This window comes from Podarcis cretensis, assembly GCF_951804945.1.
Source record: "Podarcis cretensis genome assembly, chromosome: 4".
Lineage (NCBI taxonomy): Eukaryota > Metazoa > Chordata > Lepidosauria > Squamata > Lacertidae > Podarcis > Podarcis cretensis.
Window position 1 is genome coordinate 63,546,890 of NC_137173.1, and position 21,309 is coordinate 63,568,198.

Below are 21,309 nucleotides of genomic sequence, written 5' to 3' on the forward strand. Positions count from 1 at the left end.
ATGCCCACAAGAAGGGGCTTCAGAGCCTCTTCACAGAGAGAAGAGGAGTGTGCAATATCAGTCTCAGTACTTAGTGGATAATGTGAAATGTCTGGATTGACTAGACCTATAATGGATGCTAGAAATCTAGCATTCACCCCTTGCTTTGAGAACAAGAGAAGTACTTTATCAGTACTGCTCAAAAGAATCCAAGCTTTAGTATCTGTTCTGAGGTATATTTCAGGTACAGGTTCAGGAACGATCACCCACAGTCTCAACATCAACCAGATGTTGTTGTACTGTCAACTGCCATCAGCCCCAGCAAGCACGTCCAGGGTCAGGTACATCATCCTTTATCTACAAGGACCATGACACATCTGGTTCAACAGGCATTGAACAGCATGATGCTCAAAGCAGACCCATTGACAACATCGGCTGGAAACCAAAGAACAGGAGACAATGGGCTTGAGTAGAGTGTTGGTCAAGGAAATACTTGGCTCTGACCTAGAAGCTTATACTCCTACATTGTCTCCAGTGACCAATCTAGAGTCTGTTGGAAGCAACAAACAAACAAAAACAAGCACCACTAATGGTGACTGCAAATGTACTGGTTCAACTAGAGTTTTTTGTTTTTGCTTTATTATGAATTTCTAGCACTATATCCTAATACAAGCATAACCACAGATAAGGAAGACAATGTACTAGTGCCCTCAACAATGTTTCATGAACCACAATTCATTGCTGCCCAATGATAAGAAGGCTTCCAAGTCCTATAAGCAGCCAATCAACCACAACCTGAAATGAGACTCCAAAAATTATTCCATCAATCCCACAAATAGTAAAGGCAGAAGAACTGAGAATGAAAGAAAAATGTAGGAGATGCAGGTCATGGAAAATTCCAGGAGCACCAATCTATCTTGATATGCCTATTCATTGCAGTGGTCCTCAAAGAATGCTTGCTTAAAAGGATTCAGTCTTTACCTGATTACCTGTCTCTAAGCATCTTCAACCTGAAATATCTGTCCTCTGGAATGATGCCTCCCTGTGCTTCAAGACTGCCCAGTGCTAATATCTTTTTGCTGACCAGTGCTATTTCTTTCAAAAAATGTGAAACATTTTGAGTAGTTTGGGATGCACCTTTGTTATATAGATAACGAGAGGAAGTTACATTTTATTTTGAAAAAGTACTTTTAGGCAGGGGTTTAGCAGACCCTGCTTCATACCTAATAGAAGGTGATGTTTACAATCCTATACACAGTAGGCAGCATGCTGCACATAGTATCAGAGGTTTTACATTTCAATAGACATGTACAGAATCCAACTGTTTATGCTTAAGAATAAGTTCTACTGGGCATGATTCTGAGTAAATATGCATAGGGTTTGTATGTAAGACAGTGATAGCCAAACTTGGCCCTCCAGCTGTTTTGGGACTACAATTCCAATCATCCCTGATTACTGGTCCTGTTAGCTAGGGGTGATGGGAGTTGTAGTCCCAAAACAGCTGGAGGGCCAAGTTTGGCCATCACTGATGTAAGAGATGCAAATACAGGTTGTTTCTTTCCAGAATACTGTAATATAGGGAGTTCAATCCCAAACAGTGTTTCTTCCCAACCTATAACTTTGATACGCATTGACTCAGAAGGCTGTGGATTAGAACAGAGTCCTCACAAACTTTAGCAATTAAAATAACCATGCAGAAGTTTCTGTGCTGAGGTTAGAGCTCTTCCTTGAAGATATTCATGATGTTACTATTACATTGGATCCTTCTTTTGCAGTTTTTTTTTTAAAAAAAACTTCTGAGAAAGAACTGAAACGTCCTGGGGGTGAGGAAATCTGCTCAATTCTGGTATCAAGAAATATTTTTCAAAAGATACATCTTCATATGACTTTAAAGGTTTGCCTTTAAAAAAAATGAAATAGATACTCCCAACACAAGTTTCATGCTTTCAATTTCAGTGCTAAGAACCATTCTTCATAAAGACAAATTTACTCAGCACAGCTGTAAAACTTTGCCTTTGAAAGAGAATGTTGAATTTCTCATAAACAAAGTCACAACTGGGCTTTCTATTTTAAGCTGTTTCTTCAATTAAGCAATGGGGAAGAACCCAATATGAAAAGTTACACGACCTCTGTTACCTTAATCTGGTGGATTTTATTAAACTTGGAGTGTCTGAGACACATACATAACAGCAGAACATGGAGGCTGCAACACTTATCTGAAAGGAGGTAAAAGCTCAAAGGCACAGTATTTCTTTCAGTGTGTTGAATCCTGACAAAACAGAAGTACTGTTTTTGGGGGACAGGAGGCGGGCAGCTGTGGAGGATTCCCTGGTCCTGAATGGGGTAACTGTGCCCCTGAAGGACCAGGTGTGCAGCCTGGGAGTCATTTTGGACTCACAGCTGTCCATGGAGGCACAGGTCAAATCTGTGTCCAAGGCAGCTGTGTACCAGCTCCATCTGGTACGTAGGCTGAGACCCTATCTGTCTGCAGACTGTCTCGCCAGAGTGGTACGTGCTCTGGTTATCTCCCGCTTGGACTACTGCAATGCACTCTTCGTGGGGCTACCTTTGAAGGTGACCCGGAAACTACAACTAATCCAGAATGCGGCAGCTAGACTGGTGACTGGGAGCGGCCGCCGAGACCATATAACACCGGTCTTGAAAGACCTACATTGGCTCCCAGTACATTTCCGAGCACAATTCAAAGTGTTGGTGCTGACCTTTAAAGCCCTAAATGGCCTCGGTCCAGTATATCTGAAGGAGCGTCTCCTCCCCCATCGTTCTGCCCAGACACTGAGGTCCAGCTCCGAGGGCCTTCTGGCGGTTCCCTCACTGCGAGAGGCCAAGTTACAGGGTACCAGGCAGAGGGCCTTCTCGGTAGTGGTGCCCGCCCTGTGGAACGCCCTCCCATCAGATGTCAAAGCAATAAACATCTACCTGACATTCAGAAGACATCTGAAGGCAGCCCTGTTCAGGGAAGTTTTTAATATGTGACATTTTAGTGTATCTTTCATCTTTGTTGGAAGCCGCCCAGAGTGGCTGGGGAAACCCAGCCAGATGGGCGGGGTACAAATAAATTATTATTATTATTATTATTATTATTATTATTATATGAATAGTTGTTTCCATTAAAATGAATGGGGTAGCCTTGGAGTTGTGTGTACACCTCAAAGGGAATCCAAGTTGTTTTCTCAGGAAACACATTCAATTTTAATTTTTAAAAGCCTCAAATCTATTACTGGGTTTATGACTGCACTATGTAAAATGTTAAAAATATATTTTAAAAAAGAAGAAGTTACGATGAAGCCATGTATATGTTGCACACATACCCTTATCTATTTTGCTTAACGATTTCACAAAATAGGGGAGAAAGCAGGCTCAAGAATCTGTTTTGAAAAAATGCCATCAAGCTGAGTATTGAATAATCTACAGAAATTTGTCTATCTCTTTGTTTATCTTGTTTTTAGAAAGAGTTCCTTATGCCAACAGAGAAGCAAAAAACAAAGCTTGTGTCTTTGCATAAACAAAGTGTGTGCTTTGAATTGCTTAAAAGACCATCACTTTTTATTAAAGAGGTGAAAAACACACATCGAAACATCTCATCGCCCTACATTTTTCACAACTGATCTTCTGAAGAAATCAGCATTAATCACTAGGTGCAGGAATTAAGAACTGAGTAAACAACTTTTGTTTTGTCTTATGAGTTCGCCACAGATACAGATTTCAGGAACAAGTTGGAAACCATTTTAATATCAAACCGGTATTTTATTAACAAAATAAAAGCAGAATTCTAAGCATTATAGCAATTAACATGTATAAAAGAAATGGTTTGTTAGAACTTCTTTTCCTCTTCAAGAGTTTGTGGGAAGTGAGTTTCAAAATCACACTCATTAATGCAGATAAAATATAATTTATAACATAGTAATCATCTTTCCAGACAGGTTGGGAACATAGTCTGGGAGGCATAAGGCAGGCATTTAATTGCAGATGCAGATGGACTGTTGTTTAGGCAAAGAACTGAGCATCAACACTGGTGAACTACTGGAAGAAACAGGGGTGTGCCTAACAAGACAGGTCTGTTGAACCATCTCCCATAAATTGGGTAGCAAAAAGCAAATAAAAAAATTAAGAAACCATGGAGAATGTGAATAACTGAATTAAATTTGTAGCAAACCAGTACCACCATCTTAACCAGCTGTTTAGAGATATCTTTGTTTAAAAGATACACTAATTTATCCAAAGTTTATTTGATTTGATTCAGGGGCATAGATTCTGGAGATTTTTATTAGATGCATTCCAGTGTTTCAAAGATACTGAGGCATGGTATGAAATGACATTCAACATCATAAACTTATTCTCATATGAAACAAGGAAAACAAGGCAGCCCTGTTCAGGGAAGTTTTTAACGTGTGATATTTTACTGTATTTTTGGTTTTTATGGAAGCCGCCCAGAGTGGCTGGGGAGGCCCAGCCAGATGGGTGGGGTATAAATAATAAATTATTATTATTATTATTATTATTATTATTATTATTATTATTATATCATTTTATTGTATAAAGTTCAACACCTGTAAGTTCAATCAAATACAATGCTGAAAACTGTTATGCCTTCAGAAATAAGTTTGAATTCATGCCAAGCCATCATCCAAAGGATGTGGTTAAGACACAACATTCAATATAGCTTACAAAAAACATTGTTGTCACATATATAGTATCCTTAAATAAAATGATCAATACTTAGTGTCCAATGGACCACAAAGCTGTCCTAGGGGAGCTCAAGGAAGATTCAAGCACATAGATTCAAAAAATATAATCAAACATATTGAATTGACCACAAAGAGATACCCACATAATATCCTTTTAAGCATTCTAACTTCAGGTTTGTTTTTGTTTTTTTAACAGAGTCAGCATATTGATTATAAATGGCTGCAACTTTGTAGGAATCCCTTTTACCTGTGAAAAGAACTCCCCTCTTGAGATTGTTTTGCCCCAAAACCCTTTGGGAAAGTAGCAAACACATTAATAAAGGATGGGTGTACAGAGAAGGGCAAAGCATTCCCATGGCCAACATAACTTTTCTAATGCTTCTGAGCATGGAGTTGTGTGTAGCTTACAAGGTAAAACAGAAATGCATAGAACTAGCTTTTGCGCCATAACTAGCCATGTACAACAACACACAATCAGCACCAAATAGGAATGAAAGTCCTGCTGAGCAATGCTGGTAGCCATGGAACTTCTAATGCAGTACAGCAACAGAGGGAATGACCTCAGTAACAAACCCTTTTGACTACAAACCATTTAAAGGCTATGCCTTCAGCAATGTCTTCAGGTAGTCGAATTTGACAGCAAGAAATCACATTCACAAGTAATTCCCCTTCATCTGTTATAAATATGAAGGACATCAGTGGCAGGACTGTGCAGCAGCACTAAGCCTGCTCCCTCACATCTTCCATCTTTTCAGCATGAATGCCTGAAGAGGATCCCTCTGCACATGAGCAGCTGCTTATGTGTAAGGGCTCTGCTATTCAGACACTTGTGCCTGATGTGCAGAAATGAGTGGTGGATCTAGCTCAATGGATGATGCTGGAAGGAGAGTGGTAGCACAGTTGGTATAATGAACTTAAGATGCAGCCCTAAAAATGGCACCAAAGCAACTTCAGATCAAGCCTGGGAAAAGATGAAGATGGAAAAACCAACATGAAAGACTGGATACAATTTTTAAGGGCTTTCTGACACCTAGAAGCCACCTTGAAATAGTTCAAATGCAACAATTCAGTGCAGCACTGATTGACCACAAACCTATTCCTTTCAGACCATTCCCAACTCCAAATCAATTTCTTTAATTTGCCAAAGTAGCAGAGTGCTAACTATGAAGTTGTTTTAGAAACTGAGTCAAAAACATTAATGTAGAAGCTATACATAACCATAGGAAGGGGAAGAATGGTTGCAAGTGCCTATATAAACTACAGAGCTCGATATAGTCTGTGTATAGATATAGCATATGTTTCTAGATGCTGTCATATGGCCTGATCTCTGCACAGAACATTATATGACCAATTCATACATTTCCAAATCCAAACAGCACTTTACAAATGTCTCTACAAATGCATTGCCCTAATTAATGGAAAAGAGAATGTCTTCTTACCTGAGCCCCTTTTGGTCACAACCTTCAAACTCTGAACAAGAGTAGCATACAAGAGAATTAAGTGAGGAATAGGAGCTTTCATCTTCCAGCAATCCAAGGCTGTTCCCTGAAGCAGAAGGAAAAGATATATTTTGTTATGTTTGCTTGGTTTTCGCTGAAATATAATTTTTGACATTAAACAAAGGAGACTTCGATAGACTGTATCAGTTCATCCCATGCGGTAATTTTCTACCTACTATTAAGGAAAGTTCCAGAAATCAGAATGAAATTTATTATTATGCAGAAATCAAAAATACAAAATTCCTATTTCAGTGATAATTGCTCTTGTTAAAAGGAAGAAAAATTGCAGCCACATTTCAATATACAGTCACATGTGCTTTAGCACATTGAAATCAATGGGCTTTAGTGCCTTTAGTTCTGTGCTGGATTATGACTTACAACTTTATACTTAGCATGAATATTTTATTGAGCAATCTTCTGCAATGTGGAAATTAAACTCTATTCCAAAATCAGTCTGCAAAGCTGATTCCTTAAGCCTTCAATACATCATCCATCTGTAGCCTCCTAGAGGCAAAATATTGGTTTATTTTTTAGATAGTTCCCTATATTGGAAGAAAAATGTGCTCCTATGCAATTAGCTATTAGAATTATAGAGCTATTGAGAGCCTGAAGGCTAAAATTGCCCTCCTGAAGCCAAGGCTGCTCTCTTGCACTGAGACTGGAACACACTTAGACAGCGTATGGAGCATTCATGAACTGCAGAAATTAACACCTGCAAACAAATAAGGGGGAGTGGGATCACACCTGTGGGCTTCACTTGATAACTAGGTATTCAAGGTCCCAAGCCTATGTCTATAGGCTCCCTACTTTCAATCAGAGATTGTATAGGTCCCTGTACAAGTGAGACCTTGAACACTTAGAAGTGGGATATGGGCCAGTGGACATGATGCCAGTTTCTACACCTGCATAGGGCTTTAAATTAATTCATACAACAAATCTTACATTATTCAGTTTGAAGTGTAACAAACACAGTGAGAAAGAATTGGAGAGTCATGCTACAGAGAAAGATGAATAGTCCACATACACTATTATGCCTATTTTGAAAGAAAAAGATAACAAACAGAGGGACGGGTGGAGAACTGTCAGTTTTTCTAATGCAGATTTCATTTATTTTATTTTTTTAAGAACTAAGAACATCAGACTTCCAAAAAGCATTATTATAACCTTAAAGAAGATGAGAAAGCTGGAAAATGTGGCTTGACAGTCACTTTTTCTACCAGTTTAGAAACATAATACTTATATCTTTCATGTCTACAAGTTTAGTAGTTTGGGCATTGCCCTCGAGAACCTCGAAGTATGTAAAAGTAACACATTCCAATTAATCAAGCAGCGGCTCTATGACCATGAAAGACAGCGCTTGTTACCTCATACTCCAATATCTTGCTACGGAACCTGTGCCAACTATCTAAAAGATCTACTCCTCCCTTCCCATCGAAGAGCCTTTATACTTGCAAGACTAAATGCTTCCCCTTCCTCCGTGACCAAAGGCAGATGCTCACACATTCCATTTCAAGCCCGTTTGGGTGCCTGCCATCAAGAAGCACCTGATTCAATGGACCACATTCTCTTAGATTGTCCTTTACACAGCAGACCTCGCCAACTGATGCTGAGCAAAATGTTGGACCTCCGGCCCACAACTCTGAGAAGAAGCCAAATAAGGTTTCTCCTGGCAGATCAGGACAAAGATATTGCTGCTTTAGTAGCTTCCTTTTTAGCCGCAATTTTACCCAAAAGGGTTCTCAAAGAACTATCCTTTCGGGAAATAGACAGGGCATAGCAAAATATCCAAATGCACACGACTGTAGTGTGACCTTATAACCCTTGATAGCTTCACCCTTGTCTTTTTAATTATTATTATTATTAATAATAAGAAGAAGAATCTTTATTGTCATTGCCCCCTCTCGGGGACAACGAAAATTACTTGGCTGCTCCATCCACCCAGGTAGGGCACTCCACACAAAATCAGAACAACTATAAAAACACTAATTAAAACAATACAGTATAATTACAGTATAATTATTCCAGTTTCTTGAAGTGTTTTATACTGTGATGCCAATAAAGGTATTTGATTGATTGTTTGTTTGACTGTTTGATTGATACAAGATTAGAGGCAATCCCACTAGACCCCCCTGTAGGGGGCAAAAGGAAACAGAATCCTTGGGGTAATAAAATTCTACTCCCCCCTTTTAAACCAAAAATGTCAGTGTTACACACCTTGATGCTGGGGGGGAATGCAAGGTGATTATAGAAAGAAAAAATCTGTTCCATGTCAATATTCAGCCCCAGATATTGGTATTACAGGGCCTTCTCAGTAGTGACACCCACCCTGTGGAACGCCCTCCCACCAGATGTCAAAGAGAACAACAACTACCAGACTTTTAGAAGGCAGCCCTGTTTAGGGAAGCTTTTAATGTTTGATGCATTATGCTCCTGTGTGGACCTCGGCTCTCCTGGACGCTGTCTCTGATCACGCACTAGTTGCAGCAATTTGGAATAATTAATTACAAAAGAAGCAAATGCACATATTTTAAGTGAAGAAGGGGAGTGAAGTCTGCTAATTTAAGTGACCTCTGCGAAAGAAGACGACGGGTTGGAGAAACAGGAATATTTTACGATGAAGATACACCAAAGGCTGGGTATGTTGACAACGGGACTGAATGGGGGGGTACCTTTTTTACTTTCCTTCTATGTGATTTACAAGAACCCCTCCTCATTAGAATCGTCGGTTGAACTGACCCAACCAGGATGATTAAGGTCTGTGTGGAGATAAACTTTAACCAAAAGTATGCTTTATGGAGATTGAGAAGCAATAAGAGCTTCTGGGAATGGCGCAGCAATTAATTCAGAGTCGCCATCTTGCCAAAGGATTTGTAGCCAGGAGGAAGAACGGACTTGTTTTCAGACTGCATTCCTAGTGAATCTCCTCAGAGGTTTTGAGAAAGGAGGCAGATTGGTGAAGATTAATGACGCTAAGACTGTTTTGATGTAAGGAAGTGATGTTATATGGAAAACGTCTGGATATGGCTACTGGATAAAAAAAATAATATCCACGCAGGATTACAAACTGTTCTAACCAGCTTGTGGAGATTATCAGAGGTCACAAAGAGAAAGGAAAAATATATGAAAATAACAACAAGAGATGTGGAAAAACAATAAGAAAGGACTGGATAGTACTGTGAACATCATAAGGTTAGATTTGTGGACATTAAAACAGCAGTAAGAAGCAAGAAGTTGATTGGATCCCCTTCGGAACTTGAAATATGGGTACCCCCAACAAAAATTTAAAATTCGGCTGTGTAATTTGGAATTTATGTAATTTGATGTGATTGGTCGGTTAATAAAAAAATATTCTTAAAAAAAAAAGTTTGATGCATTACTGTATTTAAATGTTTTGTTGGAAGCTGTCCAAAGTGGCTGGGGAAGCCCAGCCAGATGGGCGGGGTATAAATAATAAATTATTATTATTATTATTCAGAATTTGTATACAATTTTAAGAGTATAAATAAAAGCTACTTATGCAGAGGTGAAGCAGAACAGATGCAACTTAAGCTATGTCACACTATATTGCTGTGTGATACTGCAGGCCTGAATTGTACGCTTCTGTAACCAAAATTCCATTTTTCAGTCAGTGCACTAAGTGATGCTGCAGGAAATCCTGATGCTGATATCTTCAGTCTTCATGATACTAGAGAGAGTCAGCTCCTTGCTCAGCATGAGCCTAACAAATACCGTCCAAAAGAATGAGTGACTTTTACATAGCACTTTAAGATCAACGGATATAGTGTGTTTGCTAAACAGAGCCGAGCATGCTCATTACGGTCGGCCTGCTGAAGAGAACATCTCCTATTGAAAAAGGAAATATAAAAGTATAAAGCCTTGCCATAATAAAAACTGAAGACAAAGCCTGGTGTCAGAAAAGGCAACAAAGAGCACACAAGAAAGGCCTTTGGCAGATAAAATTCCCATTCATCATCTCTGTAGCCACTAACATTTATGGGGGCCACTTACGCATGTGAGAAGAAAAAAAGAACTTCACGAAACTAGGAGGAGGGCACCAATTTGTATAAACTCTGCAAATGTTGATGTTTATGCATAGATACAAATTTAGAGCTGATTTCTATTCTTTAAATATAAATTCATACATTTACATAGTAAGGGAGACTGTGAATAGGTGTTCTGTGTCCCTGTTCCATCTCCTAGTCCAGGAGCAGCTGGCAGGCATTTTCAAGGCCTCTGCTCTCCTTTCTTTGTCTTTAAACCAGACTTGGACAGAAACAGCCCTTTTATACCTTCCAACTTTTCCCAGTGCAAAACCCGGACACACATATTCTGGGATGTGCTTCCAGATGAATCACATGACCCGTGCCTGGCTCTTGCCCCCCAAAAGCACGGTTTTTTTGGGGGGGTGAGAGCATTTGAGATCGTGGCACCCAAAATGGATGTCAAGATCTTTTAGAAAAAACAGGATGTCTCTTTTTTCTGGGGAACCCGGAAGGTATGCCCCTCAAAAGGAGGATTCCTTCAAATGGAAAACTGCCTGTAAAGTGGTACACGTGGCCATCCTACAAACACTTTGAATATTAAAAAGTAGTACAATATCATGAGCACTTTACAGATCATAGCAGGGTGAGATGGGAAGCAGGAGCAGAGGAGACTCCAAACCCTCACCCTCAAACTCTACAAAAGATAAAGATGACATACCAAAGGGAGGAGGGCTTGGCTGTGTACCCCTGCCCTACTTTCTTGTGACTGTTTACACACAAGGTAATAAACACCCAGACCAGACTTCTGCCTCATGTTGGATACCTTTCAATAGGACAGTTCCTTTGAAAAGGAAAATGTAAGGCACACTGAAGCTAATGATAAACTGTCTAATGCAATAACTTAATTCTGACATGCAGTTGTTGACAATAAAACACTGCCATATGAACTGCATGAAAGTTGCAACATTTAGTCCATGAATTCCCAAATGGTTGTGTGTGGACCCCTAGTGGTCTCCAAGCTTCATTCAGTTGGTGTATGGTGTGCCAGTGGATTTGTGGTTGAAGACGGGAGATAGCACATCCATTGCATTATATATATATATGTTTTGTTTCATTTTATTACAGTTTGAATTACCGGTATATAGAATTGCAATTTTTACAGAAATTTTTAAATACAGTGGTACCTCGGGTTAAGTACTTACCGTAATTCGTTCTGGAGGTCCGTTCTTAACCTGAAACTGTTCTTAATCTGAAGCACCACTTTAGCTAATGGGGCCTCCTGCTGCTGCCGCACCGCTGGAGCACGATTTCTGTTCTCATCCTGAAGCAAAGTTCTTAACCTGAGGTAATATTTCTGGAGTCTGTAACCTGAAGCGTATGTAACCTGAAGCGTATGTAACCTGAGGTACCACTGTAGTCTGGAGGGGGGGGAGGCTTGGAAACCAATGGGTTAGTCAATTTTGATGGACATGGGAACTAAGTAACTAAGTCACATCATTCTAGTTTAAAAAGATTTTTTTAAAAAATCCTTTTGAAATTTAGTCAGACTGAACTTAGACTGAAACATAGTAACACAGCAACCAAACTGCAGTTCATACTTAGCTCTGAAAGTCAGCGCTGAGTCTTAGTATGGTCTTTCCTGAGGGGGGAATAGTGCTGCTTTCACAGTGGCCTGTGGGAAAGAAATGAAGCCAGTTCCACGGCTGGGGCCCATTTTTTCTGCATGTTTCCATGAGAGAAGCATCACTAGTTTCTGCTATTCCCATGACTCAGCTTATAAAAAATCATTCTCCCTGTTCTCTTAGGTCAAGAGCCTCTGCACCTCTAGTTACTGAAGAGAATATAAAATTCAACCATGTGTAGATTTTCCCGTCATAGGGCTGTCAGCAATGCTCTTTCATAAAACTCTTAAAGGTGCAGGAACCTTTTGGATGGGGGTTCTGTCTTGTCTTTGTCTCTTTGCTTCCTCACCACCAACCCTGCATCTTGGGCTTTCATATTGCTCTCCTCCATCAGTCACTCACTTTTTTCAACTCTGAGTTAGCACTACACAGTGTTTCCTTTTGTCCCAGCAGTTCTAGAGTACAGTGTCCTTCTCCTATCTCATCTCCTTTAGCTGGGTGTACTCTCAGGCAATCGCACTTCAGGGTCAGCTTTCCCATTTCATCACACACTTTCCTGACACCAGCATACACACACTTCGCCTCACATGGGTTTTTTTTCCTGTGCATGCTTTCAACAGCTTCCCCTTTGGATCCCCTTCTCCAGCCTGTTCTTAAATCCTCATCACCAATGCCCCTCTTCTTTTTCTGTTCTTTATCTCTTGCACTCACCCTTTTCACTTAAGATCTTGGTTTGTCTTTCATTCCCACCAGTCACATTTTTTTATCGGCCCTGCTCAGCAATCTGAAATTTTCAAGAGAAAATGAAGCTTTTCCTGACATATGCTTTTCTATTAAACCTGGGTGGCTGAATTGAGCCTCCACACACGTATTAGTAACTGGTTTACGTAACAAGTCTCTATATAATTCCTTGGCAGGATCCCTAATGCACACCTACAGCAGGATTCCTCCTGGGCTAAGGGAGAACACGAAATGGGGAATGTTGAGGCTGTGCTGTGCATTTGATTCACAGTACCTGAATACAAAGCAATATGGAAATGGTAGAGGGGAAAAAAGCATCTCAAGTAATCAATTTCAGTATGTCAGGTTACTTTTATAGGCAGTGAAGCAGATCCAGTTCTCTAATTTTGCTGTCTCTTGGCTATCTGCCCAACGGCTTCCATTTTAATTCATCTTGCAGTGTTAAAGGGCCCAAATAGAACAATCCAGTCTACTTTTGCCTTCCCTCTCCATTCGTCTTCTGCCATGGCTGATTACATTGCTTCATTTATGGAATTCAGTTTGACCCCAACTCTCTGGCTCCTTGAGATTTCTAGAGCCGGGCCCTGAGAGAACCTCTGTATTCTTAAAAGCTGCACAGAAGGGATGAATGAGTTTTGCTTTAACTTTATTTGCTCCTGGGAGCTCTTTGCCCTGAGCTTTCCAGTCTCACACAGTTCCCATTTGGTATAGCCAATAGGAGCCAGAAACCATGGCAACAGATATGCCACAAATGCCCTCGTTTGAGAGCATTACAAACACACAGTATAGATTACTTAGAGACTTCTGGCCATTTGTAAACCTAAGACTAAACCCAAATTATGTCAAATCATTTCATAGCAGATGAGCTTCAGGCTAGTTTCTGTTTCTGGACTACAACTCCACTGGCCATTCTGGCTGGGGCTGATGGGAGTTGGACATCCAACAACTTTATACTGTAAACTGCCCTGTGATCTTCAGATGAAGGGTAGTATATAAATTTTATTATTATTATTACAGTGGTATCTTAGTTTAAGAACTATTTGGTTTACAAACTCCAAATAGTGTCCCGGTTTGAGAACTTTACCTCGGTCTAAGAACGGAATCCGAATGGTGGAAGGGCACCAGTGGTGGGAGGCCTCATTAGGGAAAGCATGCCTCAGTTTAAGAATGGTTTTTATTTAAGAATGGGCATCCGGAAGGAATTAAGTTCGTAAGCCAAGGTACCACTGTATTATTATTATTATTATTATTATTATTATTATTATTAGTTCCTATATAGAAATCATTATTTCCTAAACACACAATAAACAAACAGACATACAGACAAGGCAACTAGCAACTTATTTCATTTGGGCAATCAAATATTTGTACGAATTGAGTTTATGTTTACATATTGAATTAAGGTTACAAAGGAGACACAGACTACAATAACAGAGTGCAAATTCCATTGCAACATGATTTAGAGAAGCAGAGATGAGGAAAATCCTGAAAGTTCAATTTTCTGCCCTTGGGAAGCATGGGCTAATGGCAGCTATATACAGTATATATATTTTTTCTGACTGCTGATAGCTTGTGGATTTCATACTCGAATTTGCTTTGGTGAATTTACTACAGCATAATGCAATCATAAAAGGGCCAGTACATTCAGTAGTCTGAAAAGTGACAGTGCTGTTTCGGCAAGAGACAGTTTGGATATGACAGCTCTTTGGTAGTCCCATAGAAGACTACCATCTGTGGAAAAGATAGCAAAAATGCCTTTTCCAGTAAGTTTGATCTGCATTAAATCTGTCTGCTTGAAAATTTCAATTTCCATATTTTTAAATCCTAAGGACCCAGATGCAAATCTTCATATCTATTGACATCAGGCAAGCACCTTTTTTGTACAGCTTTTGATGCCTGCTAAAAATGTTCTTCCCCAAGCAGCCTATAAATAAATGAAAATCTATTAGTAACCTTGTTTTTAAAATTTGGTTCATTTTATCTCTCTCTTTTTCAAATTTTATGAGGTTTTTGTTTTTTGTTTGTTGATTTTATCAGATGCTTCCCCAAAGAATACATCAGAATCTCAGATCTTAAATGTAGCCTGTAATGAACTATCTATCTATGAAAAACTATAGCAAGATAAAAACATCCAATAAGAATAAAGAAAATACAAGAAATTTCCTTTAAACTACCACTAGTTTTAAAATTACACATCTATAAATGTCCATTGATAATATCACAATAATTAATTCATTTACTTTTATTTGTAAACATTTGTACCATGCTTTTCCATCTGAAGATAGTAAAAGCAACAAAGATTAAACATCAGTTGTTCCTTTGCCAGCTTGACTTGTATTTGGTGATGTGTGCATTTTACAAACAACTGCAAGCCAACTTGCTTTCAGCAGACACTGGACCCCACCCACATTTGGTGCAAAATTTAAACAGTGTCATGCACAAGCCACACACACTGTGAAGCAACCAGCACTGAATTTTAAGATTCCATATTTTATCTCTCCTACACCTGATATCACATGAGACCAGGTGAGTGACAGGTGGGCATGACCTGGACAAGTTGGAATTACTGGCCAAATTAGGAGGTCTATTGAGATGAATTGGGGGACCAAAGGTTACCCACTCATGATTTAAAGCAAGGTTGGGGAACCCATGACCTTCTAAGTGTTGTTGACTTCATGTATTCCATGCCTTTTTATTCAAAGGTCAGTCAAATAGAATAAAATGGGTCTTGCTTCTGAGTAAGTGCATATGATTATTGCCTTAGCACAGGCCAGTACCAAAGCAAGGCTCATCTTGCATATGTAGAGTAGAAGGAGAGGTTTTGGGACTCACAATAAAATGGCAAAAGTGGTAAAAACCTTCAGTGTGAATTACCGGTAGTCATTTCAAATTACATCTTCACAACTGCAAAAGGAGAACAGTTCAGTATGTATTTATCTGTGCTCCAGTTGAGGTATTGCATGTTCTCCTTGCCACACACATATGTGACAGCAAGACCTGTTTCTATTATGTGGAACAAATGATTTGTCTATAGCGGGGTGTCACCTTCCATTCTAAACTGCTGCATTGAAAGAAAACGTTCAGCATTTTTATAATTTCAAATAGCTCATCATCATACAGTTTCAGACAGCCCATTGAGTCAGAAGATTATGGTGCTTCCTCAGCACTTCTTTTCTCAGTTTTACATTCAATATACTAGACAATTATGTCAATTTCACTTCTGCATTAAAACAGTGATATGTTGTGCACACGGCAAGTTTAGATCACCACTGCTTACTCTGCTCTTTGATAAACACTTAGTTGCTGGAAAATGTTGAATGCTGGATTTAACAGTGCTATCTGAAACCTAGACTATTCTGCTAGCAAATCGGATCCTCCTAACTGAGGGTCCATGTTGTGCGTGGGCCCAAGGCCCCCCCCCACTATCTTTCAGAGGGTGGGAGATTGAGCCCGGTCCATGTGATGGTCCCACGATCATACCATGGCCTATTGGCCAATCAGAGATCGGTGGTGTGACTGTGGGGGCATATAAAAGGAGGCGATGTGTTTCTGGGAATTCACCTGGCTCCACAGCGCCAAACACCCACCCGCCTGCCCTGTATTTTAGGTGTCTGCTTTGGCCTTGCTCTGGACTTTGGTTTGTTGCCTGTTTTGGAACAGGGGCTGGAGAGGAATTTTTTCCATTCGGCAAATTGGCACAGGCCATTTGGTTTTTGCCTACCTCTTAGCAATCATCACAACTTTTGTAAGGTTTGGTGGTTAGGCACTGGCTTATTGTGATGTGGGGGAGGGGAGGTGTGGCCATCATCTGCCCCTCCCGGTACAAGGGTATTCCAGTAAATAAATCTGTGAGTCTGGATCTTGTCCAAAGTCCGCTTGAGGGGCTAGGACCCAGCAGGAACCCTGGGGTGAGCTTCAGTTGGTTGCCATGGATGGAGCTCCCTCGTTTGGTGTTTACCCTTCCAGACTTCCTGCGAGGCAGGCAGGAGTCAAATATAGTTACTGCCAATGCCTAAGCCAATACCACTCATATTGCTGTAATCGATAAAGTTGTGGCCTAAATTTTTGTCCATTAACCTTAAACTAAAAATTCTGTGTCTATGTGGATTTATTTATCCTTAGGGGTGCACCGGGGTCTTGATGCGCAATTATCTGCCCTATGACATGGAAAACAAGTGAACTTGAGATACAGTGGTTCATATCCAGAGTTGCCATGAAAGTGAAGTGAAATCAGAATTCTCTTAACATTCCCCAGATTGGAATGCCATGTACAGCTCTGCTCCTCACATCTCAAAAGTGATATTGTAGAGCTGGAAATGGTGCATGAAGAAGCAACCAAAATGATCAAGGGTTATAACATTTGAGGCTTTTAAGTTTCGGCTGGAGAAGGCGGGGGTGCAGAGAAAGGGGTGACATGACAGACATGCATAAAAGTATTTCATGGTTTAGCGACAGTGGTTAGACAGATTTTTTCTTCCTCTCTAATAACAACAAAATCAGGAACCATCCAATTAAGCTGGATGTTGAAGAGATTCAGGACAGACAAAAGGAACCATGTCTTCAAATAGTGCATAGGTAAAATATGGAATTTGCCGCCACAAGATATAGTGATCGCTACCAACTTGGATAACATTTAAAAGGAATTAAATAAATTAATGGAAGGAAACCAGCCCTGAGTGCTCACTGGAAAGACAGATCCTGAAGCTGAGGATCCAATACTTTGGCCACCTCATGAGAAGAGAAGACTCCCTGGAAAAGACCCTGATGCTGGGAAAGATGGAGGGCACAAGGAGAAGGGGACGACAGAGGACGAGATGGTTGGACAGTGTTCTCGAAGCTACCAACATGAGTTTGACCAAACTGCGGGAGGCAGTGGAAGACAGGAATGCCTGGCGTGCTCTGGTCCATGGGGTCACAAAGAGTCGGACAAGGCTAAATGACTAAACAACAACAAAGGCTATCAATGACTACTACTGAAGATGACTGTATTACCTCAAGAACTGGAGGAACGATGCCTCTGAATAACAGTTGCTCGGGAACAGAAACAAGAGAGTGCTATTATTTTCATGTGCTGCTGGCATCTGGCTGGCCACTGTGAGAGCAGAATGCTGGACTAGATAGGCCTTTGGTCTGTTCCAGCAGGGCTCTTAAATCCCCTTAAATACTTTATTATTAGTATTATTTATTAAATTTGTATACCGCCATTCATCTATAGATCTCAGGGTGGTTCACGACATAAAAATACAAGATAAAAACACAAAATGCATATTAAAACCAGAACATCCCCTCACACACACAGACCAATAACCCCATCCCCTCCCACAAACATATTTAAAAGGATATAGGATATTAATGAGCCAAAGGCCTGGTTGAAGAGGAGCTTTTTCGCCCGGCACCTAAAAGTGTATAACGAAGGCTTCCATTGACTTCCAAAGGGAAAATAGTCATAACCAGTGCTGACCAAGCAAGTACTTTTTAATATTTGCTGGGTTTCAGGCCCACTTCAGAAATATATGAGGGGATATTTGACAGAGTACTTTCACGAGAAAAGTTCTTCAAGTGATTTTCTATATGAGTAATGTTATAATTCATTTAGCTGGGCATGTAGTTTTTCTCACTGTTAAGTATGCTAAATATTTGATTAAATTCTATACATTGTTAGAAAAAATATTTCATAATACAAAAATACTGATGCTGGTGATTTCTGAATTGTTAGTCTAGATTTGCCAGGTCTTCTCCTCACAAATCCTGCCATTTTTCAATGGATCAGTTTTTAATGCTTTTTTTTTTTAACAGAGTGTCATGGGAATGACTGAGAAAAATATACTGTCATTAGTCTTAGTCAGCTGTCGTTCACAACAGCTAAACTAATTAGTGTCAATGTGCTCTTCAAACCAAACCACTCTGCCGTTCTCTGTCATGGTGAAGTAATTTAGACATGCCCTGGTTAATTTATGTTTCAGTGGTGACAGTTTATGCTGGATCTTAGTGAAAACTGTAATGCTCTCAGTGGACTTGACACTTATCGCTGTGTTAATGCATTTCATCCATCTTTTCCCTTTCCTTAGTGCTTTGATCCTAAAGACTTTCATTCTTATTCAGCAAGTCCTTTGCAAACTTGGCAGTGAGGAAACTGAGGAAACTGAAGAAGGCCTAATGTAGATCATCATAGTTTATGGCTGATACTAAGGAAAAAGAGTCCAATGCTTCAAGAGTAATTTATAAAGAAATGCCCACCTCTAATTAGTGCTAAATTAACAACAAAGTGTGCTTTAATAAAACACCTCAAACAGAATACTGCAAATCACATTATAAAGCTTCCAGCTTTTCATAACCTACCATGCCACTTAACTCAATAAGAAATACAGAAAATAATAATAATTAAAAATGAATTTTACACAATACTCTTAACAGCACACTTTCAGCATTTATTGATCTTCTCAAAATAGGGCTTTTTGGTGGCAGCATCTTGGTTATGACCACATCTCTAAAGAGAGAATAACCTAGCCCCTTTTATTTTTTTTTCAGGTGGGCAGTCAAGATCTTTCTAATTTGCCTCACTTTTAATGTTTTCTATCTGTTTCTTATTTTGGCATTTTGAAGAGCTCCCTTTTTTTACCATACTAATATATTTAATGACTTAAACTGCTTTGGGGCCTCTAAAATGTGCCAAAGAAATGTTGTAGAAATGTACTATAGCGTTGTAGTTCAACAACATCTGGGGAACCCTTTGTTGGCTACCTATGTTTTAGAAGACTAACAGTCTGTGGGAGATATTGATTGCAGAATTCATTTTCAGAAAGACATCATACAAGAGCACTAGCTAAGCATCTATAGACCCCCCAAAGAATTGGTTGGTAGAAGGGCAAATCAACCATACCATTTACACATAGGAGCTTCTGTGTAATAATTCAGAGCAGAACAATTTCTACACGGATTGCCATCATTTAATTAATTTGTAAATGTTTCAAGCATCAGTAATTTACAATGCCTAATAATCATCCTGTGAAGTTCACTGAAATTGTGTAGAGAAATGGCTGGAAAATTAGATGTGATTTTGAAAATCAATATTGCTAAGTGCTGAGAGGTCACTTTTTGGTGCTGTGGAATAGTGTTTTGAAGGTGGGAGTTTCTCCCCTATTTATTACATATTTATTTCATGTCTTTAAGCTTCAACCTCTTCAACTTATAGTAGAAGATTCCCCCTGCCTCAAAATATGTGAAGGCAACAAGTGGAAAAGAAGCTAGATAGGTTCTAACCCTTCACTTAAATGGCATCTGATTTTTGCATTGACAGATGAGGGAAAAAACCAGACACAAACATTTGATGCAGGTCAAGGAATGTCTCAAATTCCATAATTTTGCTTTTTGGCATTTATTATTTCTCTAATTCTTTATCATTTCAAAGAATTACACCAAAGAATCAAACAGAACTCAGGGAAGTTGCTATCAACTTCAAGTCACTTTCTCTTTCTATAAAACATTATAACTGAGATAATTTTAAGGTGCACAGAAACTAGATATGAAGCTTTGGCAGATATGTTTATCTACTTGAATGGGGAATCTAGAAACACATGTTAATTTCACATATAAGTTCTACAGTATACTAATTAGTTAGGTATCCATTTTTGCTTGGTATTGTTGTACAGTGGTGCCTCAGGTTAAGAACTTAATTTGTTCTGGAGGTCCATTCTTAACCTGAAACTGTTCTTAACCTGAGGTACCACTTTAGCTAATGGGGCCCCCTCTGCCGCTGCACCACCACCGCCCGATTTCTGTTCTCATCCTGAAGCAAAGTTCTTAACCCGAGGTACTATTTCTGGGTTAGTGGAGTGTGTAACCTGAAGCGTCTGTAACCTGAGATACCACTGTTTACCAGGCCTGCACAGCTTCAACTCACCAAGCATCACACTAAGAGATTTGATAACCCTCCTGTTCCTACTTCTTATTTGGAGCTCCAAGACCAGGATGGGGGCTGTTGAGAACCTGACAAAATCACAATGCATGCCTAATGATGAGTCATGGTCTGTTTGATGAGTCAGGCAAATTGCACAGCTGCAATGATGCAATGGACAAAGCATCATGTTTGACAATGTAAAAAAATAATAATGTTGGACATTCATTAGCTGGCTTTGAATAAGTCACTATTTCTCTAACTATCTAATAGGCAGTTGTGAGCTCAATGGAACAATATTCAAGTCTTTGCACTGAAAATTCACACCATAATGAATACTAAGAATACAACCCCAAATTTAGCCCTGACTCCTTTTGGTGGAAGGGTGGGATATAAACTTAATAAATAACCATAAATAAATAAATAAATAAATAAAGTCATTAAACCAAGGGGAGACTCCTGTTCAGAAGCCACACCTAAAACTAGGGATGTGTGGACTTATTAAAGTCTGGACTGTCCTAGTTTTGCATGGAGAGGGGACTAAGACCATCTTGCATTATTTCTGGGCAGAGTCCACACAAAAGTCCACCGAAAAGGTCAACACTGGCATTTTTCTTCTAGAATCTCACTAGCCCCTCCCCAGCTCCATAAGATACCAGGCAGTTTGGGTGTGATCTCTCAGTTGTCTTCTAATTAAACAGGTTAATTCCAAATTAAATTATATAAAAACACACACCAAAGAATCTTGTGACACTTTAAGACTATCAAATCATAAGAACCAAGCCTCTTTGGCTTAACCTCTATGAATCATTTACATATAATTACTGTTTGGTTCCGCTACAAACAACGTCCTGCAGAATTCTAGAATAAGTAACATGAATAGAC

At 39.5% G+C, this 21,309-nt stretch overlaps 1 protein-coding gene across 5 annotated transcripts in view; it reads right to left on the reverse strand.

Annotated features, from left to right (window-relative positions):
• IL1RAPL1 (interleukin 1 receptor accessory protein like 1) overlaps window positions 1-21,309 on the reverse strand; it is a 670,572-nt gene that overhangs the window by 560,560 nt on the left and 88,703 nt on the right. For 4 of the 5 annotated variants that reach the window (XM_079972249.1, XM_079972247.1, XM_079972245.1 and 1 more), the window contains exon 2: window positions 6,125-6,230. In XM_079972249.1, coding sequence (XP_079828375.1) covers window positions 6,125-6,206 — 82 coding nt within the window. In that variant the 5' untranslated portion in view covers window positions 6,207-6,230. Of the gene's footprint in view, window positions 1-6,124; window positions 6,231-12,500; window positions 12,574-21,309 lie in introns of all 5 variants that reach the window. The other variant, XM_079972248.1, reaches the window with a different exon arrangement.